General features: G+C 44.0%; 1 protein-coding gene across 3 annotated transcripts in view; it reads right to left on the bottom strand.

The window, feature by feature from the left end:
• TEX1 (Transducin/WD40 repeat-like superfamily protein) overlaps positions 1-23,245 on the bottom strand; it is a 54,691-nt gene extending 31,446 nt beyond the window's left edge. For 2 of the 3 annotated variants that reach the window (XM_087380180.1, XM_087380182.1), the window contains exons 1-4: positions 22,876-23,104; positions 22,699-22,794; positions 17,684-17,813; positions 4,909-5,000 (exon numbers count right to left, since the gene is read on the bottom strand). In XM_087380180.1, coding sequence (XP_087236306.1) covers positions 4,909-5,000; positions 17,684-17,813; positions 22,699-22,794; positions 22,876-23,010 — 453 coding nt within the window. In that variant the 5' untranslated portion in view covers positions 23,011-23,104. Of the gene's footprint in view, positions 1-4,908; positions 5,001-17,683; positions 17,814-22,698; positions 22,795-22,875; positions 23,105-23,131 lie in introns of those variants that run through there. The other variant, XM_087380181.1, reaches the window with a different exon arrangement.
• Between the last annotated feature and the right edge of the window lie 1,763 nt (positions 23,246-25,008).

Here is a 25,008-nt window from a genome sequence, read left to right as displayed (position 1 = left end):
ATCTTACCAAGCAAGCATGGTTCACAAACATGCTTTGAAGGCATATGCATTTTGGGGCAATCAACAACCATGCCATCCTTATATAACTTCACCAAAGCTCTAAAGTTGAGGTGTCCAAACCTCTCATGCCACAAATGGATATTTGCCATGGTAAAATCAAGAGCAAAGGCATGTGCATCTGCACGTGCAACATCATCCAAACACCTGTCATATGCATCAAGTCTATAAAAACCTCTAGTCAATGTGCTAGTCAAGACCACGGTAAAGGCATGTGTAGCATCATACATTGCACACCTAACACCATCAAAAAGGACCTGAAAGCCACATGTAGCAATGGCTGAAATAGAAATGAGGTTCTTGCGAATGCTTGGAACATAAAGCACATTCTCTAGAGTGACAATACCACCAGAGACAGAAGTAAGAGCAACTTGCCCAATACCTTTCATGGTATATGATGCATTATTGGCACATGTGACACTACCTCCGTGAGATGTATGCTCTAATGAGCTGAATAACTTCCGACAGAAAGTGATGTGCTTGCTAGCACTACTATCACAGAACTAGGAAGAACTAGGCATCATGCACATCTGAAACTACCATGCAAGCATCATGAACATCAGGATTATATTAACATGTAACCAAGAAAGCTCAATGCTGGTCTTGCACAAAATTAGATGACTCGTATCGATTTTCTGCACTAGAAGAACCAGATACTGCAAGACCAAACTGTTTCTTCTTCTTTTTAGATGCAATCCACTTCCTGCATTCAGAAATATCATGCCCAGGTTTTCTGCAATAGTTACATCTCTTCTTATTTTTATTATCCCCTAAAGAAGAGGCACCATGTGAATTATCAGCATGTGAATGAGGGGGTTTACCAACTGAAACCTTGCCTTTGCCTTTGTTTTTATGCTGGGCAAAAAAGGCTTGATCACTAGCCATAGAAGCATTACAATTTGCTCGACTTTTCTCCTTTGAAGAAGAAGAGCAACCAGCTGGTCAAATGAGAAATGGTTGGCATTGCCACCTTCAACCAACCTTAATGTAGTAGCAAAGCCTTGATAAGAATCGGGCAACCGTGTCTTCTAGATCTCTATGATAAGCAATGGTCACATTGTTAACATGGGGTCTTCGAGACAAGGCATCCAACACTCTATTCTGAGCTCCCGGAGTATGGACAATCTGAACATGATACATTGACAACATATTTACCCATTTCATCTACTTCTCGTAGAGCTTTGTCTGAGTCAAGAAATATCTCAGACTTTGGTGATCTGTCTTAACTGTAAAGTCTGCACCCAAAAGATAATGCTTCCATGTATGGATGGCATGAATTACAACCGGCAACTCTTTCTCATAGATTTCCAAATATCTCTCTATATCCCGGAGTCTCCTGCTCTCATAGGCCACTACATGACCATTCTAATGCAATGCAGCCCCAACACATTCCCCACAAGCATCACAATCCACATCAAATGGCTGATACAAATCTAGAACTGTCAAAATTGGCTCTATGCTCAACTTCTCTTTAAGTGTGGTAAATGCTTTCTTCTGTGGAATTCCCCATCTGAAAGCTGCACTTTTCTTGGTAAGGTCGTGAAGTGGAGCGGCTATATCTATAAAATGCCTCATAAATCTTCTGTAGTAAGAACACGGGCCTAGGAAACTATGGACTTCATGCACAGTCTTCCACTCTGGCCATTCATGAATGGCTTGGATCTTTGCCGGATCCCGTATCCCATCTTTGGATATTATATGCCCCAAGTAATGGATCTCTTCCAAGAAGAATTCACTCTTCTTGTTGTTTGCATAGAGCTGGTGATTTCGCAGCTCTTGGGAAACTATAGCAAGATGTTCCTTGTGCTCTTCTTCAAACTTAAAGAAGATAATAATGTCATCAAAGAAGGTTCATGTGAACTGTCTATAGGGTCGGAAGATACAATCCATCATTCTATTGAAAGTAGCTAGGGCATTAGTCAATCCAAAAGACATCGCCAGATACTCATACAGCCCAAAAGTAGTGCGGAACGCTATCTTATGCACATCCTAAGGTTGTATCCTCACTTGGCGATAACCACTCTTTAAGTCTATCCTGCTGTCCCATTTGACTGATCTAGCACATCATCGATGCGCGGAATTGGAAACTTGTTCTTGATGGTCATTTTATTCCGTGCCCGATAATCAACGCACATGGCCCATCTTTCTTCTGTACAAGCAGTACAGGGGAGCAAAATGGAGAGGAACTGGGCTAAATCAGCCCCTCGGACAGCAAGTCCTAAACCTGGGCCATAATTTCTTCTCGTTGAGTTGCACTAACTCTATATGGGGGGCTGTTAGGTGGCTCAGTACCAGAAATACTTTGTACATGAAGACTGAGCTTCCCTATCAAGGGAGTGACTGGCACAAGGTTCCCACAAAACATCTAGCCAACATCCAGAGCCCTGTCCAACTCCTCTGTCTTTATTCCCAGCCTCATGGCTAAATCCTCTAATATAAAGTTATATGTAGCCCCCGGATCACAAAATCAGCGCTTGTTGGTCTATGATCTTGCCCCATGATAGCAGCAACTCTCGTTCCTCTAGGTTTAACACAAGACCCAGTACATCAAAAACTCCTCTTCGGATACAGAGATTGAGGAGACCACGCCCTCCACTGCATCGAGAGAGAATTCGACAGACACACATGCGAGAGCTTCTCACATCTCATCAAAGAGCTACTAGGTTACCTGGATATATGGAACATGGGCATGTACTAGGAGTGTTAGCTCTGAGCACCTGGTACTCTCCTGATATTTTGCTATTTCTACTACTTTGTTCACTAGCTTAGCACTTTAGCTTTCAGCAAGGGCCTTAGTGAGCCCTTTGCTTCAGCCCTCAATGGCTTGTATGAGTTACCTTTTGGCTTTGCATTTGTCTCATAGGCCCGTGAGGCCTCTCACAGACGTTAATACATGTCTCTCTCTCTCTCTCTCTCTCTCTCTCTCTCTCTCTCTTTGTGTGCAAGTGGTGAGAGAAAAAAAGATTGTTTCTTAAAAGCAAGCAGCTTGAAAGTTTTGATGAGCTAAAACAAAACCCGTGGAAGTTTTTTTAGAAATTGCATGGCAACAAAACTCAGGAGGAGAAGGCGACATAGGATGACATTATACGATTTGTCACGGCAGGGATGGAGAAGAGAAAATAAATCATGATTTTTCCATCAAAGCAGCAAACAACATCACAACGGAAGAAGACGTAGGGAAGGGGCTGATAAAGCTAGCAAATGGGAAGGCTCCAAATACCACAAGGGCTGGTAGCAGAGATGCTCACATGGTGGGAGGAGAAGACAAAGAAATGCTCACCAGATTTTGAATGTGGCCCTAGAAGAAGGATATCCCCCGCAATGGCAACTCAGCAGAATTGTACTGATCCACAAAGAGGGGAAGAGGAGGGGACTGCAAAATGCCAAAAAAATACTGCACAATCATGGTAGCAGCCTAATGGCCAAGTTGTATGGCACTATTCATGAGCAGAAAATCACGAAATGGGTAGAGACACATGAAGTCCGGGCACCCATCCAAGGCAGGATTCCGCCCCAAGCGCATATCAATTGGGCATAGTGTGATAGTAGCCCAACTAGGTCCTTGGGGGCATGGAGCTCCCTCCCACAAGAGCTAGAGGACCCTCTCAACACGTTGGCACGCACAAGACATTGGATTGAGGAGATAGAGGCAGGGCTTGAAAAAAGTTCGATGGACGGGAGAGTTCTCTAAGACAAGGGTCACTCTCTAAGTCCGTTTTAAGACTTATCACTAGGACCCAAGTCCTACACGACAGGCCCTCACCCCTCTTCTACTGTATAGGTTCAGCCAGGGCCCTTCCTTTCGGTTTTCCATGACTCTCAACAACCCTTCGAATGCCCACGTGTTATTCACTTAGAGGTAAAGGATCAGAGTAGTGGGGAGACTGGTACCTAAGGTCTCATCTTTGCCTGTGGACCAGCCAAAATCTAGTACTTCTTTTGGCCAGTTATGGGTGGTGGCATCCCCATTGGACATTGGCTGGAGCAGTGCTCACTCAGAATCAGTGTGGTTGCAGTGTATGCGACGAGTGTTTATATGGGGATGGTAGTCGAGCTGACAAAGGGACAACATGCCTTCCACATAGAGATGATCTCCCCCAGCCACCCGGTGGACAGAGACAATTAAGCGATGGGACATTCATGATGCTACGCCACCTCCCAGGCAGCAAGGACCATGGGGTTGCACGATGCAGCCTTGTGGATGGAGGCAAAACAATATTCTTATTTTTCAACCCCTCTTCAAAGCGATTCAGCCAGTCATAATAACCTCCCATGTTTCACCCTCTAATAAAGAACATAGCCGGTTTGGTTTACAAGCAAGAAGCTTTACGTTTTCTAGACTACTTAATATCCACTCATTTCCTCTCTAATACCATGTATATCTGCATGTACAGAGTACTCTCCATTGGTCTATTTAAACTCGTTTGAATCCTTCTGTCCCCCAGAAATTGCCTACTCTACAGCACCCCAATGTTGTGACTGTTGTTACAGAGACTTTTAAATACCATTTAGGTTCATCTTTCGTTTTAGCTAAACTTGCTTTATCATCACTTCACACTAACTGACTGAGATGTAAGTAGCTTGAACGAACCAATGGTATAGTAGTACACAGCACCTTCAATTATCTGAACCTAAGGTTTTTTACTTACAAATGTTCATTTGGGAGAGACCAAAATGAGATATCATCTTCACAACTAGTCATACCTTTAAAGAAGAAAATGTGGACTACTTTTTTATTAGCCTTCTCGTTCGTCTATCAAAACATTGAAAGACAAAGAGATCATGCATAACAGCAGAACACCCTCGCTACCAATCATCACAGCAGCTTTAAAAACTAACGGAAACATTTACCCTGTTTCCAACTGCAATATGTGTGCCATCTGGTTTGAATGTTATATTGATGTTCTCACCACTCAGCTCCACCTGCTGAGAGCACTTCCCAGCTGCAACCATATTTCAGAATCATTGGCATTGAGATCATCTTTCCATGCAACATGTCAAAAAAACATTTTCCATTCAAAGCACAAGCTTTCCTTAGTATCAAAGCCATCTCCTGCAACTCAGAAGATAATTGACATCTGAATGGGGAAATAATATGCTCTCACACAAGCACACACATCTACATACCCTCACACACATGAGCACCCATTTATTATAAACGTAGAGCGTCGTAGACATAATCAGTTTCTGTCAGACCTCTGGAAGTAAAGCGCTCACGTAACATAACAAAGGTTAGAATTAAATAATGGTAAATCAAAAAGTAGTACACGTGCTCTGTACCCAGGCTAGGACTGCTTGTGAGGATGAGGACAATTCTACGCCTAAAAGCTTAGAAAAGAAGTCGATAGGAAAATGCACCACAAGAAAGAGAAAGAATGAAGTGTTGCAACTTGACTACTAACCTCACAAGGTGAATTTTGCACCCCTCCACTAATATGATGATGCAATCTAGACGAATAACCAAAATGAGCATTGTCATATAACGTCATGTTGATCAACCCTGAGGTTGAAGACCATATGACATCCCCACCCACGACACAGACCCGAAAAATTATGACTGGACATGAGTAACAAGGAGCGCGCGCAAGCAAATGCACACACGCACATGTGTGCCTGCACGAGCACGCACACATGCACGTGTGCGTGTGTGTGCATGGGGGATTGAATATTCTCAATATTCAAGTGCACATTTTGGCTCATATAGGGAAAATCATCTTGAATCCGCGCAGACGGAAAATGAGCTATGAACTGATGAATGAATTGAAGAATAGCTGAATGGTCACACTTACCATCATACTTAACAAAATTTGGAGTGGACCGAGTGAGCGGTGTTACCTTTGTCGATGACGAAGCTGAGGCGGTGACTGCTGCTACCCTCAAACTTGCCTACATAGTGACTAACATATGTTTGTGTTGGAGAAGCATTGCCTCTCAGTCTAGCTTTTGTTGCCTCTCACCCTGGGCGAGCTCTACGCATGTGCCTCCTCATTTCTGCATTCATCACGCATCACTAAGAGCAGTTTTTCAAAACTTGTGATTCCTCTTTCTGCTAGCGGCTTTTCTGTTTCTTTTTCCTCCAAACATTGTTTTGTCTGACTCCACAGAGTGTCGTCATATAATGAAGGATGAGTCAAGACTCTCAGTCTAGCTTTTGTTGCCTCTCACCCTGGGCGAGCTCTACGCGTGTGCCTCCTCATTCCTGCATTCCTCACGCATCACTAAGAGCAGTTTTTCAAAACTTGTGATTCCTCTTTCTGCTAGCGGCTTTTCTGTTTCTTTTTCCTCCAAACATTGTTTTGTCTAACTCCACAGAGTGTCGTCGTATAATGAAGGATGAGTCTGAGTCCTGTCCCTCAAAAAACACCTGAGGTTCAGTAAGAGATAACCATCCCACTGATCCCCAAGTCATGAAGAAGGGTGCTCTATGAAATATGCAAAGAATCCTGGCAACACCCTTTCATATCGTCCTCGCCTGTCTGCACTCCCAAAGGCAATGCTGAGCTGACTCAACTACTGCGTGGCACCAAGGACAAGAAGGGTCAGCCCCGAACCTGGATCTCCACAGGTTCACTGCAATCCCTCCATGAATAGAAGTCAAAAGAAAAGAGTGATCTTTCTACTTTTGAGGGATTTCCAGAGCCTCCTCCAAAAGTTTTTCTACTGCGTGCAAGTCTAGCGCTGGCCTAGCGAGGCACTTGCTGGGATTCTTAACGTGGCAGTTGCTAGGATTCGAAGGTGCCAGAGAAGGATGCTCTGATACCAATGTAGAAAAGGAGGTAGGGGCAGATTTGGAGAAGGGGGATAGACTAGCAGAAGGGGAGAGATAGGGGAAGAAGGGAGGAGAAGGGGTAGGAGAGAGAGAATGAGATAGGAAAGAGAGGGAGAGATTGAGAGGAAGTAGGGAAGAGAGGGAGAGAGTGAGTGAGCGTAGGCAGGAAGGAGGAAGGGAGAGTAGATAGGATTAGAAGTCACATCAAAAAGTACATAGTAGGGGGTGGATGGGGACTTATATAGTCCCTCCACATTTCCCACCTAAAGGACCTCTAACTTGGCCCCTTTTTTCCCCTTCATTACAACAGACGCAGACCGGTTTTATACATGGCAGGAGCATCTTCGATAATATTTTCTCATTCTAGGAGGCTTTTAAATGGGCCATACATAATGGCCATAGGCTTGCCATTCTACTCCTAGACTTTGAGAAAGCTTATGATAGAGTAGAATGGGGTTTTCTAGAGAGGGTACCCTCTCTCGTTTTGGATTCACAAATGTATGGATCAGAGGGGTGTCAGCTCTCTATAGATCAGCCCATAGCCAGGTTCTCATTGGTGGAGTCAGGGGACACAAATTTCAGATTACCCGATCGGTCTGTCAGGGATGCCCTTTAGCCCCCTTTCTTTTTTTATTTTTGGCTGAAGCTATGAGCTACTACCTTAGAGCTCAAGCTGATATTATAGGGTTGAGTCTCCCATTGAGGCACAATGATGAGAGCTTTTGGATAGTGAGTTGGCATATGATACGGTTGTTTTGTTGGATGCCACAACTCATACACTCACCTCTTTTAGAACAGCCTTGGATTTGTTTTGCACTTCAGCAGGGGCCCATATTAATTGGAACAAATCCAATGGCTTTTGGATTAGTGATGAGGACATTCGAGACTGGAGGATTGACATAGGATTCACTTGGATTCAGAGGGGTGTCTCCATCAGGTACTGAGGATGCCCTGTTGGGGTGGGCATCTCTCCAACACAGCAGTTTGCTCCCGTCTTGGAGAGCATCAAGAGGAAACTGATTTTTTGGAGTTTTGCCAGGGATGATCTTGCATCCAGAGTAATGGTTGTGAACCAGGTATTATTGGCTACTGCTTGGTTCATTTGCTCATGTTGGTGCAGATCTAGAGGTTGTATATCTCAGCTCATGAGACCTGTCAGGAACTTTCTTTGAAGTGGGTTAAATGGCACCTCAGATGTTGTAGCCAGGGTGGCTTGGGAGTCCCTCATTCTCCCCACTAGGGAAGGAGGTCTCAATATTATTGATCCGAATTTGCATTGTATGGCCTTGATCTGCAAATTTGTAGTGAGAGGACTGATGCCTGGACAAAAGCCTTGGAAGGATTTCTTCCTATGCAGCATTCACTCTTGTACACCTTCTCACGGGGAGATTGGATGGACAGCTCCAAATGGATTTTTACTTCAGCCCATCTTAGATCTCCCTCTTCCCCTCTCATGGCTTCCATTTTGAAAGCTTGGGGTAGCTTCAGAGACACTCTTCGGAGAGTTACACCCTCCTCTCGCGAAGAAATAGAAAGGCAGCCAGTTATGTGGAATGAATCCATTTTGGATGAGCATGGCAAATCACTAGGTGTGTCACATTATATGCAATGGTCTAGATGGGGGAGGGGACATGCTTCCACTGTAGGTGCCTATAAGGCTGTTAGATAGCTTCCAGAAGATCAGAGACTACATGAGGAGACCCTTGTCTTTGATGTTCAGTCGGGAGGCAGACTTCTCAAAGCTTCAGATGATATTCTTTTGGAAGTTACCTTTCAGCCTGTTAGGATTGCAGGTTACATGGAGTGGGACACGGACTCACGGTGGTATCTTGATCCTGACCCCGTTCTTCTGGCACTTGGGTCTTGGAGACTCTTGTTATATGGTGGTTCTCCCATTAGGTTCTTGAAGTGGAACCCAGGGGAGTGGGAGTGAATTGATGAAGAGCACCGAGAGAAGAGCTTCCTCTTCTTTCGCTACACAGTTAGAAATACCAAGAGATTTCAGCTGAGTAGTAGAGGTTGGAGGCCCTCTAGAGCTCCTCATTTGCATCCACTGGTGGTCCAGTGGTTCCTTCCACTCAGCCTCTCTCTCCTGCATCCCGAGAAGTGCAAGCAACGCAGACAGAGTTTCTAGATGCCCTTTCCTCTATGCTCCAAGGTGCTTTCCAACAGATAGGACAGGAGTTCAGCCAGCAGCTTACCACAGCCATGGCTATGCAGCCATACCCAAATGGGACAGCAAATTGGTCATCAGATCACATCTGCCATTGCTATGCAGGATAACAGTAAGCGGCCCGCTCCCCAACAAGGAGATCATTCAGACAATCAGGATGTTTTGTCTGCTCCACGCAGGGGTTTTATGGCGGATGCCCGTCATGCCTATGAGCATCAATCTTCTGGACCATTGCATGTACCCCAGCATGGGGATTATCTGGACTTAGATGATGCATTTTCTATGCCACAGAGCACCTCCTTGCAAGATGGCAGGCCATCTTTTGGCTCACAGCTTTCTGCATCCATGCAAGCTGAGCCGTCTCTTTTGGGCCGACCTGTTGGTGTGCATCTAGTTAGTACTCCTTTCACCGCACCAGCAAGTATGCCTGGAGCTGGCTTTGGTTTATTTGGCAGCCCACACCCCTGGGAGAGCCCTTTGGTATGCCATCATTTCAGAGAGATGCATTTGGCAGAGAGACCCAGCACGGGGTTCATGCACCTATCGCTCCACCAACGAGCACATATAGCCAGACGCAGCCAATGCATCAAATGGCAGCAGCTACTACGTAGCAAGGAGCTAGTGGTGGGCAGCAAGCCAATTTTGATGACATGTTGGCAGATTCTTTGCATGCATACGAGGCCCTACCTGAGGCCATCAAACTTGAGATGTCCTTCTCTGATTATGTGAACCTCAAGCATGATGATGCCCACACTTCTGGAGGTTACACACACAAGAATTATGCAGCCAAGGATATCAAGGACAAACTCACAGTGCATAAGTTTAAAGGGGACACTCGCACTCCCAATGAGTTGGAGGAGTGGCTCACAGGCAGGAAGACTATTTCCACTTCTACCCCAAGTCTAAGGAGGAGCGCATAATTTTTGCAAGTATGCATATGCAGGACTATGCCCACACATGGTGGCGATACATGAGGGATTCGCCTCAGAGACCAACCACTTGGAGGGGTTTCAAAGAATTGGTGGTCACTACATTCGTATCCCCACTTGTCTTGGATCAATACTTGGCTGAATTTTATGCCTTGTCGTAGACCAGTACGGTCCAAGAGTACTTGTAGCGCTTTTGGAGGCTTTCCCTGTTTGTGCAGGACATATCTGAAAAGGAAAAGCTGATGTGTTTCATCCATGGGTTAAGTCCTTCTCTTGCTGCAGATGTGAAGGCACATAACCCTCAAATAATTGAGCATGCAGCCCAATTGGCAGAGGTATTTGAGCCCAAATAAGCCAGCAAATATAAGATGACAGCGGGCAGCACATATGGGAATGCAAATGAGGCTGAGAAGAAGCCTAAAGTGACTGATTGGAATGAAAGAAAATCAGCAGCAGCACCGTTTTCGAGGTTTCCCACAGCTACAGGCAGCAAGATGCCATATGCCAAGCCACACAGGTCATTTGATGCTAAGCCAGGAGCTAAGCCAAGTGTTGGGATTGAAAAATCAGAATTTAAACAACACACCAGGGCTATTATGGACAGCAGAAAGAGGGCAAACTCATGCTTTAAGTGTGGTGAGAAGCGGACTCCTGAGCATCGGGAAGTTTGCAAAATGCGTCACAGTGGTAGTGCAAAACTCAGCCCCTATCTCCTACCGGATTGATTAGTAGTTGCTGTTTGCTGCACTTTTGGACAGCCATGTTGTGAAATTTTGGGAAGGGATGGCTGTAATGAAGGGGAAAAAAGGGGCCAAGTGAGAGGTCCTTTAGGTGGAAAATGTGGAGGGACTATATAAGTCCCCATCCACCCCCTACTATGTACTTTTTAATGTGACATCTAATCCTATCTACTCGGTGCGGGTGATGGCTGCAAGACAAGAGGGGAAATGGGCACTTTACAGAGATGGCAGGGTGATCATTCGAGAGAGGGTAGAAAAAGAAGTATGAAATGCAGCAGGAGAACGGGACAGCACATGACGGTGTCTGAACGATGGGGCGAGTATGCGAAACAAATTGAGGATGGCAGTGCGGAATTGTAATGGCACCCTATGGTCCGAAGACCAAGGAGGTTCTTGGAGACATACCATAACAGAGATGTGATCTTCTACACCGAGACGCATCAGAGCCCAGAGAGAGGGGTACCCATAGTGACAGGATACACATGGGAGTCTGCCCACGGGAAGGAACTGAGGAGGGATAGTGGGGTACGAGGATCCGGAGGTGTGGCTGTTCTTTTCAGATCACATCTGAGGCCACTCCTTTCTATGATACGAAAGGAGGAGCATGCACGACACATGTGGATTCGGATCCAGTTACCAAACACACAGCCGACTTTCATTGCACTATGTTACTTTCCCCCAGACACATCATCCTATGCACGAGAAGTCACCACGGATGGGCAGCACAGCCCATATGAGACTCCTCCTTCCTGCCTACGCTCACTCACTCTCTCTCTCTTCCCTACTCCCTCTCAATCTCTCCCTCTCTTTCCTACCTCATTCTCTCTCTCCTACCCTTTCTCCTCCCTTCTCCCCCTATCTCTCTCCCCTTCTGCTAGTCTATCCCCCTTCTCCAAATCTTCCCCTACCCCCTTTTCTATAGCTGCAGACGTAGGCTGATTGCTTTTGCTAGGATTTTGTACAAAGTGCCCAACAAAGTGATCGGTCTCCACTACGATACTAAATTCCTGCAACCCCCTTTAGGGATAAGATGAATGAGGCCCTTAGTAAGTGAGTCTCGCATCTCACCCGAGTCCCAAACGCCCTACAGGGTTGAGGTAATGTGATCCCCAATCTGATCCCAAAATGAAATAAAGAAAGAGGGTGTAAGGCCATCTGAACCAGGACACTTGCCCTTGTGAAGAGCAGAGAGAGCAGTCTTGAACTCTATTTTGGTGAATGGTGCATCAAGTGAGACTATCATATCTCCAGTCACCGACATAGGTAAGTGCTACCAGATAATAACTCGAGCATCATCTCTGGCCTAAGTGTCAGGATATGCTGTAAAAAGGGAGGCATAGAAATATGTAGCTACCTGCAAGACGGTATCTGGATGTGTCTGTAAAACTCTGTCTGAGTCAACAAGCTATGAAACGCCCTCCCTACTATGTCTAGGGCCAAGAGTAGAGAAGAACTGCTTGTTGACCTTGCCTCCTGTCTGGGTCCAAAATGACAAAAGGTATACTCTGCTCTCTGATCCAACAATGACTGTTGCTGAGCCCTTGCTGCAGCAAGGCGCTCCTGAACCCAAGCATCTGTAGGCCTCTTCTGCTCTTCCCTCTGAGGAGCAACCAACTGTTGGCGGATACCTATCTCTCGCTTGAGGATCTCACCTCTCCTGGACCGAGCAACTGAGTGATAAAAGTCGCTAATATCTGAGAGGGTTGCTGCTATATCTAACGGGGAAAGCAGCCCATCATGCATGTGAGATACCCAAGTCTTCTCCAGTAGTAGAGGAGGTTTTTTCTGAGATCCTTTTGCAAGTCTCTCAGGGTTCTCTTGTTTTCAGTTTCCTATGTGAGTGTTTGCTGTGTCCGCAGACGTGACAGCAGAGACCCCGACCCGACGATCACAGCACAACACACGAGACATCGAGGGGACACACAGATCACTCTAGGGAACCTCCCGTCATTGTTTAGACTTGAGATACGTCCCACGGGAGTCACAGTGGCTTTGGTCTTGTGTCGAGCCTCGTTTAAGAGACCGAGACGCACGGGGCACCCCTTGACGAGCGCCAGCGTCCCATCACCAGCTATGCACCAGCCAAAGGGACATGACATACGGAGGATTCTGCTCCGCTCCAGTCCTTTTCTTTTCATTGTTACATCCAAATGTATTTGATTATGTATGATCAGACTTAGGATTCAACACGGGTGATGATGCTCGTTTCAGTAGCTCCACCCTTACTGTGATTTGTATCAGGTTTTCTTTCAGTCTCATAGACCCATCGGTCTTCCGAAGACTCTAATAAATTTTCTTTCTTTCTTTCTTTCTCCATTGTTGCTAGGCACCACTACACTTCTCACAGTTCCAAGGAGCTGGAGCTTATTGTGGACCTATTGGCCCATAAGTGGTAGCTCGGAGAAGAAGCATGTGGTATTGGATGCATGTGTTGACCTTGAGGCCACGACCTTGAGGCCAGCTGGCTTCCCATGATGGTCTAAACCTCATGCTCCGAGGGTGATCCTTTATACATAAACTACAACTCGAACGTGAGCTACTAACTGAACCCTTTTGGGTGTTTTGGCGGGGTTGTCCCCTAGTCTTCAGGATTCTGGCTTGGAGTCCGTACCTCACTTGGGTCAGACATTACTTGACCTGGTTGGGGATGTTTCAGCTGGAGTATTATGCCTCTGTTTGGTGGTGGATTGAGGTTCCTATAGTGAATTACAGCTAGTTCTTGGTTTTTGTATTGAGATACTCACAAGACTAGCACAGATAGGGACTATGGAGTGTCTTCATGGGAATTGGCTGTAGAATCATGAGTTCTATACTTTCAGCCTGGTCTTTGGCTGAGTTTTGGCATCCTTCTACAACTATCCATGGTTCTACACTCTTCTTGACTTCCCCAAGATATTTTGGATTGTCATATTATCATTGTATTCCTCCTATTTGTTGAAGAAGAAGGCAAATTTTCAATAGACTTTCCTAGGGTTTCATTTGGCTCCGTCCAAAGTTCTGAATATTATTTTTTTCAAGATAAAGCATTATTAGAATATAGAGATATGACGAGGGGAAACTCTAACAAGAGGTGATCATCATTTGCACCCCAAGTAATGCCACCGTTTCTGTGTTTGAAATTCTTTGCAATGCTTTGAACCATGTGTGACTCATGGAAGTTATTGTTGTTAGTTGATTTCAGTGTATGGCTATTTAAATGTCAAGTGTTAATTACATAAATCATTGGAAACATGCCTCCGCTAAAGCATGACTCTAACAATTGATCATACTTAGCAAAAAATGTTGTTCCCTTCATATGGAACTTGGGAACACTCTTCAGCTTAGGATGACTATTAGAAATGCCTAGGGAACATCAAGCATACGAAAGGAGTACTCACACTAAATGATAGTTTCCGAATTTGTAGGAACCAAGGAGTCTTGCCTTTTGAGAGCTTTTTCCTAATTGTCTTGGTTTTGTACGCCATTTGGCAGTCTATCATCATTATTTTATGTAGGTTCTCTAGACTCCTTCAGCTCTCAACTCATCCACATTGGTGACATGGCGTTCTCGTCATTGTCTCTGTTCCCATCACGGAACGGATCGGAATTTCAAAGAACGTGCCCTATGCAATGGTAGGAATGTCATTTGAGCATCTTCAGTCTCTGTGCTATTAGTAGAAAATTCTTTTATAAGACTTAGAATACTCACCAATCAATTATCTCAAGTTTGTGCTTGCATGAGTGCGTGTGCGTGCATGCGTGCATGCATGTGCTTGTGTGAGAGAGAGGATGTGCATTTTCTTGGAGACCTTCCTTTTACCTAGTTGGAAGTTTTCTATCAATGTTTCTAGTCTTCAGTATTAGCTGTCCCCCATTGGGACAGCTATGAATGTACATTCTTCTTAATGAAATGGGTTTTTAAACCCCAAAAAAGAGTGTGCGCGCGCACGTGTGTGTGTGTGTGTTCGCCTCCAAGTGTCGCTTTTTAGGTGTGTGTGTGAGTGATGGCGAGCTCAACCCCTCCCTCACCCATCCCTGTACTTTGCCCGCAGCCTGCTACTACTCCTGCGCCTGCATCCGTACCCCATTTGTCAGCCCCTATACATCTTCTGTCTGCACTTGCCCCTTCCTTTGCCACCACCCAAGCCGTACCTACTGTACAGTCATCCGTACAAGCTCCCCCCTCCGTACAGGTTCTTTTACCCGTTCTTTTTCCTTCTTGTGTACCTACTCCCATGTTCGTACAGCCAGATTCCGTACCAAATTCGTCTTCCCCTTTGTCTCTGCAGCCTTTTGCTCCTCACGCCGGGTCTTGTACAGTCTTTTCCTGGAGTCTCTTCCTCTCCTCTTCCTGCTGCTCCGACAGATGGCTCTTTCATTTTCTTTGCTTCAGCCCCCCCCCCTTCTGCCTCTGCTCCTCCTACACGTGTCTTCTTTCAATGGAAGCGTGGTGGTTTGCCTCCTTCCACCTTGGTTAAATCGGCAAAGTTGGATATCGCGGATGGTCCTTTGTGACCTTCTTCGCCAGATGTGTTTTGCTTCTGTCACAGATGTTCCTTCATCAGATTCACAGCTTGTTTGTTCTTTGGACTCTACCCTTCTGGTTTTCGGTCTTCGACAGGCTCAGCAGTTTTGGGTCTGTCTCTACTTTATGGGCAGGGCTTTATCTGCAGCTCAACTTCGTCGTTGGGTTGAAGTTGCAGTGGGTCAGGATTGCCTTTCATCCTTTGTCTTTCTAGGCAAAGGTTTTTATTATGCCCACTACTCTTCGACTAATGTGGTGAAGCGACTTGTCAGTCGTGTTAATATTCATGGGGCTGGTTTCTTTGCTTATGTGATGCCCTGGGATCCACTATTTGATCCATTTGCCTCTCTTCTGATTCACTGTCCGGTTTGAATTACCCTCAAAGCGTTGCCTCTACCTCTTCTTCAACATCTTCCTACTCTTGTAGCTTTTTTGGGGAGGCCTCTACATGTTTCGAGACAGGAGTTTTTACAGGCTACTCGGGATGTTCGCCTTTGTATTTTACGGGATATGATGCAACCCGTGCCCTCTCCTCTGGATCTTGATTTGGGATTTGCTCATCCGATGCGCATTAGGCTGCATCTTGCCTCTTTTCCTACAGCATGTAATCGGTGCCGGCAGGTTGGTCATTTTGCACATGCTTGCCCTTCGGCTTCCATGACCACTCCTCCTGCTCCTTCTTCAACAGTAAAGTTTACTCTTCCTTCTCCTCCGATTTTTGCTAAGGCTTTACTGGATAAGCCTTCTTTTATTGCTCCGAAGCATTACTGGAGGAAGGTTAAAAAATCACATGTTAATCTTTCTCTTGCTGAAGAAGTTCAAGATCCGACTCCCGTTGAGCATCATCAGCCTCCTTCTCCTCTAGATATGGATGTGTCCCTTGCAGAGGGATCATACAGGATGCTGCACATGCTCTTTCTCAGGTTGATCCTCGAAGTGAAGCTGAAATGCCGAGTCCTGCTTTATCAGATGCAACTCTTTCGTCGGAGGATACAGATGTTGATCTAGCTCCTTTGCCTCTGATGCCTGTGCCAGAGTCTTCTTTTGTTCGGGATGCAGAAGTGCCTTTTTCACTGGAATCTTTTCATCCCATGTTACAACAGGTTTTTGACCCTGTGATTAAGAAATTTCGGGTACCAGCCTATATCGAGAAGAATCACAAGGGCAAAAAACAACTGGTTTTTATTGATGGTGTGATTTCATCACTGCATCAGTTTTTACAGAGCAATAATTTGAAGCTGGAGAATGCTGTGTTTGATCCTCCTCTAGCTTGATATGTAACTTTTTACTTGGCTGCCTCATGACTTTTGCTTTGAGGCTTTACTTGTAAATTTTTTTCTTGTACCTATTTGGTGGGTTTTTACCTCTTTTTGAGGTTTCCCACACACAAATATAAGATTTCACTATTAAAAAAAAGTGTGTTCGCCTCCGAATAGTGCAGTCCATACTTGTGGCATACATTCAATTTTATTTGCCTCTTATCATGTTCACCAAGGCAGATCTTGATTCCTTTATGTCTGTCATTATGGAGATCTTTTGGCGCTCCAAACATTGTAGAAAAAGTCTCAGACTGCTTTCGATGCATCAAATTTGTTCCCCTAGGATGCATGGAGGTTTGAATACCACTAATATCCAGGTGCACATCCTTGCTCACAAGGGGAAAATGTTGCTGCAATTTCTGAAAGGTGATCAACCCTGAGCTCTCATGATTCAATCTCTAGTTACACATATCAGTACTCCTGCTTTTGGTCATTGGCAACCCACTCAATGAGATTTCTTGTTTGGGTGCATTGATGGCACTTCGCATGGCTGCCCTATGGTCTCCAGCTTGCTTCTTGACTAGAAGTACATTCTGTCTCACCTAGAATGGCATGGTCGACAATCTCTGATGGGTAATTCTTTGCGGGCTGAAAGCATTCACTGGTCCAAAGTTTTTCAGCCTCTGCTTGCTTTACAGGAACCTTGCCATTCTTACTTTATTTCTTTTTAAGGGATCAATATTGTTGCTGATTTTATTCATGATGATGGCTCTATGCTTCCCTTTTCTCTGGCAGCCACACAGTAGGGAAATTTTTTTGACTCTTTGGTTTTATCCACAGCGACCGGAGTTTCATTTTTTCTTTGTTTGGGTTAGCTATTGGGCACTTTGGACTTTATGGACAAACCGCAATTGTAAAGTCTTTAGTGATCCCAATTTTTCTTTATTTACTTTTTTAAAGTGTTCTCTGCAGCAATCTTTCTTTGATTACTTGCAGACGCACCAAATAGATCAGGATGTATATTTAGCTTATACTAAAATCTTCAGTTGATGTATTTTCTAGCGCCTCTTTTTTGAGGTGACTATTCTTGTAATATAATCAATCAAAGCTTTCACTAAATTTTAAAAAATGTGTGTGTGTGTGTGTGTGTGTGTGAGAGAGAGAGAGAGAGAGAGCAATAAAAATTAGCTCACAATGACACAGTAAGCACAGCAACAATAATCAATGATTGAAAAATACTTTCTTTACTCACTGCGAGCATCCCATAACCGTACAGTTCTATCCCCTGAAGCTGTTGCTAGCAAATCAGCGTGCTTTGGGTCCCAACAAAGTTGATCCACACTATCTGCATGCCCCTTCAATTCCATATCCTTCACTTTACTCTGCAACAAAGTGCGGCTTAAATGGTAGCTTAAATGCAACACCATCTCTCTCTCTCTCTCTCTCTCTCTCTCTCTCTCTCTCTCTCTCACACACACACACACATGCACGCACGCACGCACACGCACACATACAAAAGGATATGCCCTACTCCTACTCATTTATGCAGATGAGGTTTTACCGTTTGCAGAGAATAAAAAGGACATGCAAAAACACTTGGACGCATTAGGCAAATTTTGCCAACAATCAGGGATGAGAGTCAAGATTGCAAAGACAAAGGTCATGGTAATCAGATCACAGAAGAAGCAAACACCATTTCAAGGGGAAACCCTTGAAGCACTCACAACATAAAAATATTTGGGACTTGGGATTGAGAACAAGTACGAGTGGAATGCATGTGTCGAGAGAAGAGTTATAAGGGGGTTGAAAGCCCCATATAGTTTCCAAAACAAATGCAAAAAAGCACGCCTATAGAGCTGGGAAATGAGGAAGTTCCTATACACAACTCTTGTTCAAACAGTGGTCCTCTATGGATGCCCGACCTGGGTGCCCAAACTCTCCAAAGACTATGGAAAAGAATAGAAAGAATTCACAAAAGGTACTGGGATCAAAGTGCAAACCCCGTATCCTGTCATGTTAATAGAGATAAGGATGATACCGCTTGAAGGGCTCTGTGCGAATACATAACATACATTCACAAGGTAATGAAGATGGACGCAAACGAACTCCCATACAGAGCCAAGGAGGCAACAAAAAATCCAAGTTGGCAGAGAGAGGGAGTCGAGTGGATGGAGATAGGGGGGCTACGTGCTAGTCACACAGAAAATGCTACAGAAATTATGGCAAGACCTGGAAACAAAAATGGAATTCTACAAGCAAGAGATAAACCCGATGGCGAAGTACGGAATGCAGGAATATCTCAGGGAGGATATCTCAATGTTCAAAAGGCATATAATCTGCAGAATAAGAACCAGCTCCCATGATCTACAGGTAGAAAAAGGTAGATGGGCCAGACCAAGAAGCCTCAGGGAGGCAAGAATCTGTAAAATCTGCCCAGCAAGAGAGGTAGAAAATGAAGAGCAAACACTCTATCGCTACAGAGCATACATACATATCAAGGAAACAGCAATGGCCTCAGCCTAATAGTCCATATAAACCAGCCAGCCAAGCAACTCGGTGCACGCCTTAAGGAAACTCTAGGAAACCGCAGTAAAATTTTGGACATGGCCGATAGGTTGGCCAAGCATATGCTAACCACAGAGAATTTGTTGATAGCCATCCTTTATGTGTATGATTTGGTGCTGTGAGCACCAATGAGGACAGAATTTCAGACTTCGAGAATGATAGCTCATTGAACCTCATTTGTTATGTCAGAATTGGGGTGTTGCATTAGTACTTAGGAATTGGGATTATGGCATAGAAAGATGAAACAGTCCAAGTATATACAAGGGCTATTACAAAGATTCAGAATGCAGAATTGTAAGCCAATTTCAACACTAGTTGAACTTGGGCTTAAACTGTCCATGTATGACAGCAGTGAACCTTTTGATGTGACTCTTTACAGCCAAGCTGTTGGCTGCCTAAATTACCTATGCATCATACGTCCTAACGTTCATTACGAAGTGTCACAAGTGAGCAGATATATGCATAGTCCGAAGGCCATTCACTGGCAGTAAAGCACATTCTTAGGCCCCCCGCATCTTGGATTGTTTTATGCCAGGGGGTGGCTTTCAGTTTCAAGCATTCATTGATTCAGTGACCATGATACTAGACAGTCCAACAGTGGGAACTGTTTCTTTCTTGGTAGCTCATGCATATCTGGTTGAGCTTGAAACGACTCACTGTGGCCACCTCTTCATGTGAAGCTGAGTACAAGGCAGACTTCAAACCACAGTTGATTGTGTATCGCTCAGAAGATTGATGGTAGATCTACATGGGGTTATGCAGCCACCTACTGCTATTGTCACTGACAGTCAGCGTGCTATTGCAATAGCACGGAATCATATATTTCATGCTCGCATGAGACACATAGACATACACTATCATTATGTCGAAAAGAGATCACATGCAGGAGAGATCAGTTTGATCTACTGTTCTACATACCAGAACGTGACAGATCTTTTTCCACCAAGGCACTATCCAGAGAAAAGTTTTAAGCTGCCTGCAAAGCTTTAGGTTTATTTTCTTTTGGTGAATGATCCATTCTTAGTACATGTTCACTATCACTCCGGTGGGTATTTGTTTGATTATGAGTAATGTGGTGAGAACCTACCCTTGAGGCACTTTTTTCTCTAGAAGTTAGGTCTGTCCGCTAGGAATAGTATCAAGGTGAGGGTGTTCATGTATAGGCTTTCATCAATACAACTCACATTCCTGACATCCAGTTCGCGCCTGTGTGTTCATCATTGTTTCTAATAGTACAATGGGTGTATCCAAAGATAGAAACAAGAAGACTATCTCCTAGATTATGACCATGCGAGACAACTAAGAAGTTTGTCACATTCTTGGAGGACTGTTTTGATGTTTGCACCAGGACAATTGTTCCCTTGTGCTTGGACAGGAGGGATAGTGCAGTGGTACGACCCTTTAGAACTCTAGAAAACCGGTCCCGGATGTTTGAGAAGGCTGGTCTCTCAAGGGGGAACCACAAACCATGAACCCTTGAGAGATGACATTCGTACTTGAGTTTTAGGAAAGTGGCCAACAAAGTCTTCTCAATCTGTTCAATCTCCTTCAACTTCAACTCCATAAAGCAAACCACTAGTGAACCAAAGTATGAAGCAAATAATTCTTGAGAGCCCATTTTTGTCCCAATCTATTTGCATGTGTGTTGAAAGCATAGATGCCTAATTCCCGATAGCTAATCGAGATGTGAAAGTAGGTTGCCATTTGGGGTCAGATGGGACCTCAATACTGAGATATTGAAAAGTATGCACCATATCCACTAGTTTGTTTTTGTTAAAGAGGGGGAAAGGGGGGGGGGGGGGGGGAGGAGAGAGGGATAGAGAGAGAGAGAGAGATCTTGGCAAACATGAGAGAGAGACAAGAGGATTTATTAATGTCTACGAAAGACTGATTAATAATGCCTGAGAAAAACCAAAAAGGCACATGAGACCAAAATCTGAAATATATCATGCTCCTACACTCGAAGGGGAACTTGAGGCCTAGCACACCTCTTCAATATGTCGTGTAAAGAAAAAGGATTGAAAAACAAGTATGGAAATTACATCTCCAAGATTGAGAATGTCAAGGAGCTAAACCAGGGAGTCTTATGGAGCTCATCTCCTATTTGAAATATGTATGAGATCTTCATGTATCGCCCTCTGGTCTGCTCCTTTAGTTGTTTGTGGACATCCTAAGATAGTGCGCCCTGAGGTAGTCTAACGACATGGGTGGGTAGACTCGGTTGGAATTAGTTAAGACTGATCAGAGCTGTCAGTGGGTGTGGCTAGGTCCCGACTGGAATCTTGAGGTCTTTGGAGCGTGTCCAATATTTGTGTGTCACCCCTACGCAGCTTTGTGGGTCTCACTTGGGAATGTTGTGAAGTGGCCTAGCACTGCGAAGCTGTGATACCTCGAATGCGGCATTTGCTGATTGGCCCTGCCCTTTATCTATCCTCATGCTAGTTTGTATGGAGATGAAGCTCAAGATTGTGTTTTCTAACGGAGGTCAGTGAGTAACTCCTCTCTTGTAAAGAAATTTGTGATCCATTGTTGCCTACGCTCTTGGTCAAGTGTTTATCTAGTTTGCGAGAACTTTGACACAAAGAGAATGGAGGGTGGCATACCATGAGTCTAGATAGTCAATAACAAAGGCGCATATCTTGAGACTCCTGCTTGAAGAGGCAATCGTATCTGCCACGGATATCACACTATTGAGGGCACCTCATGACCTATGTCCTACATGTCACGTAGGTTAAAGAGAGTTTCAACTCACGACGATGTAGTCATGCGAATCCTGTCTAGCTCCGTCATAGTGTATAGGTTAGACTGTAAATTCTGCAAGTATGATATCACATGGGGTGTACCTCTTCGCATGGATCATGAGGGAGAGCATTGTGACTTGCAGTCTCTCAAATAACCCACTGAACATCACCCCCTAGAAAACTCCTGCATATAGTACTGCTGGTCTGACTAGAGAGTCAAAGAGGAGGGATTTTGGTTGCACGTGTCAGAAGTTGGCCTGAAAACACTTCTTTCCAATCTCACCAATGAGGCATGTCCTCTATTCAGTCTAGCTCGAGTTGTAGTTCAGTACTAAACCAAGGATGAAAATGCACACTGAGTGCAACAATCTCAATTTGGTGCTACTACGAAAGTGAATGACTCACGCTGGTGTTGGTGTTAAAGAGGGGTTGAAGACCACAATCTTGGTCTTGTTAAGAATGGTCTTCATATCTCGGTTGTTGTAGAGCTACCGTGTGACTCTCTAGCTTAGTTACCAAGGAATGCTGTTCCCCCTTCTTGGAACGGGCAAATGCCACTTCAAAGTCTTGCAAGGCACGCGCAGAAGGAGAGGTAGACCAGCAGTGGTAGGCACCTATGTGCTGCCATCATCCCCCCTATCATACTACAGGTGTGACTCCTTGTGCTCTCCTCATATGGGAGTTGACCCTAGTTGTCCAACAAAGACTATAGACTTAGGAACATAACAGATTCAAATTCCCTATATTATTTTTAGTGCATACGATCCACTTTATTGACCTCAAAAAGTAAGACTCTAACAAACTATCAACTAATGTCTTTAGAATGTTTTGCACAACCATGGGAATATCATTGAAGACTGAAGAGGGACTGAAAGTTCTGCCCTGAGATTTATAATTCTTTGGTTATAGAACAAATAGTACAGAAGACACCAGCTAAGATTATATAGTACCGTCCACTTACATGCCCATGCGGCTCAATATGCCAAATGCGAGCGGTTTGGTCAACAGACCCGGAGGCAAGCTTCTTACCAGTGCAGTTCCAAGCCACCGAGTGCACCTACGAAAGTTAAGACAGATCTGAGAAAGGACTACGAGAGCGACAAGTACAATTTTTAATGAACACACCAAAATGCAAAACCTTTTTCTTGTGGCCAACATATTCACGAATATGTAAATTCTTGAAAATGGTTTTGGCATCTGATTGAGCAGGAGTGGGAGAAGGGTCGCTGGAGAGAGCAGGCTGCAATTGTAGCTGCTCCACGGAAGAAGCCATCAACTTTCCCGCCTGTGAACCCTAGCGTGTAAAATTCTCAGTTGCAAAAAAGACAACTAAATTTTGAAGTTGAAATTGATAAAATTAGGACCAAAGTAGAACTTCCAACCATTGCTCTTACAATTAATCCAATTTCGTAGCCTCCAAGGCTTTGGCCTAGATTGGGCTTTCAATCACTAGATCACCGTTTAAAATCTTGGAGGCTAGGGCCGGATGTAGTAGCATGTGGCTGGGGTGGGGAGGTGGCGAGGGCGGGGCGGGGGGGGTGATTGCACACAAAAATCTCATAAACACTTTAATAGGACATGACGTTAGAACTTTGATAAATTGAACTCGTATGAAGCTCATGTCCATCATGTTGATCCATTTTGATGTTGAATGATCCATTTGTGGTAAAGTAATCGAGAACATAATCGCATATCATACAAAAAAAGAACACTACATCAATTTTGTTTAATCACATGTTTAGAAAACCATGCTAGTTTGGTGGCATGCTCTTTCTCCAAATAATTACTTGTGACTCATTAATGTCGTTATTGTTGTTATTGTCCAATCTTGTCTTGTTCTTTTTAGTTTATCTTGAATGGTTGTATACTCCCCCCACTTGGCTGTTAGCCCCAATACTAGAGATTCCTTAGGCAGTGAGCTGGGTTGCTTTAGAACAGGCCGGTTTTTCTTTCAACCTTTTCTTGGTTTTTCTCCATACTCAACACCTTCGGGGCTGCTGTTTTGTATGAAGTTTTTCAAGCATTAATAGAAGGTTCCTTTCTTTGAAAAAAAATAAAAAATAAAAAGTTTATCTTGAATGGAATTATGTGGGAAGCTTATTGCAACAAAGCTTAGAGTACTCTCCTTTTCAAAATCAAGCTAATCTTTCAAGATTTTGGGGAGCATTTGCCCTTGCAACATGAAGCAGTTTAATATAAATCCAACGGCTATAAAACTTTGCAATGAGACCTAGTCTCATGGATTCAATGCTCTTGTTTTCTTCTTTTTGCGTATTAAATTTGATTCCTATCAAATACATATTTTTGTATTATTGACCCATGATGTTCTCATCATGTATATTTGTTTGTGGAAATCAAAAAGTGGAAGTAAAGGAGCTTTCACCTACTTTTCTATATTTGATTGAATGGTTGGAGTGACTGTTTCCTTCACTCACTTCCTCATCATAACCTTAACTCAACAACTCCATTATTCTCCTTAAAACTTGCCACTTGCTCCCCCTTTTTGGAATCCATGCATTGCCAAGGATTTTAGACAACCCGCAATGCCCTCTACATCAATCAAGCCTTCTATTATATTTTCTATATCTTTCTCTCCATAAACATCGATATAATGCTCCTAATAAATAGTAACACGAGATGAATCAAAATACTTCACCTTTTATTAGCTTTTTGTCCAAGTTCAAAATATCGATCTGCTATCCCGTTATCTTGACCATCAAAGTTGATTGACCATCCCATCAACTTCATCACCTGTGTTGCTTCTATGTAGAATACAATATTTACCTAGAGTAGCCATGACCAACTTGGTGCTATTTTTATGCTAGACTCCACATCAACTTGGTGCTATTGACATGCTAGACTCGTTCTACTAATGCTACCCTCATCTGTGATTTGTTAGGTCTGTTGCTAAAGGATAAAACTCATCATTTTTTTAATATAGTCTACTCCACAACACTGTTCCTAATATTTGCAAGTGGAGTTGAGTCCTTGTGGACCCTACATAGTGTTTTATCCTCTTCCTTCCATTTATTGTTAAGGAATTAAAGGCCAAATGCTAGTAGATTCAAATCTAAGAAGTGGATTTAAAGTAGAATTTCTTGTACAAGTACATGAATAGTTAGGATAATGATAACATGGAATTTGGTGTATCCCTTCACACATCATGTACATTATTTACAAGTCTAATTTACTTCCTCATGGGGTAAAGTGTGTGCAATTTGATCAACATCATTTTCAATAATTACAATCCCCCATGATTATGTACATGTAA

Source organism: Dipteris shenzhenensis, chromosome 10, assembly GCF_047967505.1.
Source record: "Dipteris shenzhenensis isolate YYH24624 ecotype China chromosome 10, Dip_SZ_1.0, whole genome shotgun sequence".
NCBI lineage: Eukaryota > Viridiplantae > Streptophyta > Polypodiopsida > Gleicheniales > Dipteridaceae > Dipteris > Dipteris shenzhenensis.
This window is presented reverse-complemented; position numbering and strand designations above follow the sequence as displayed.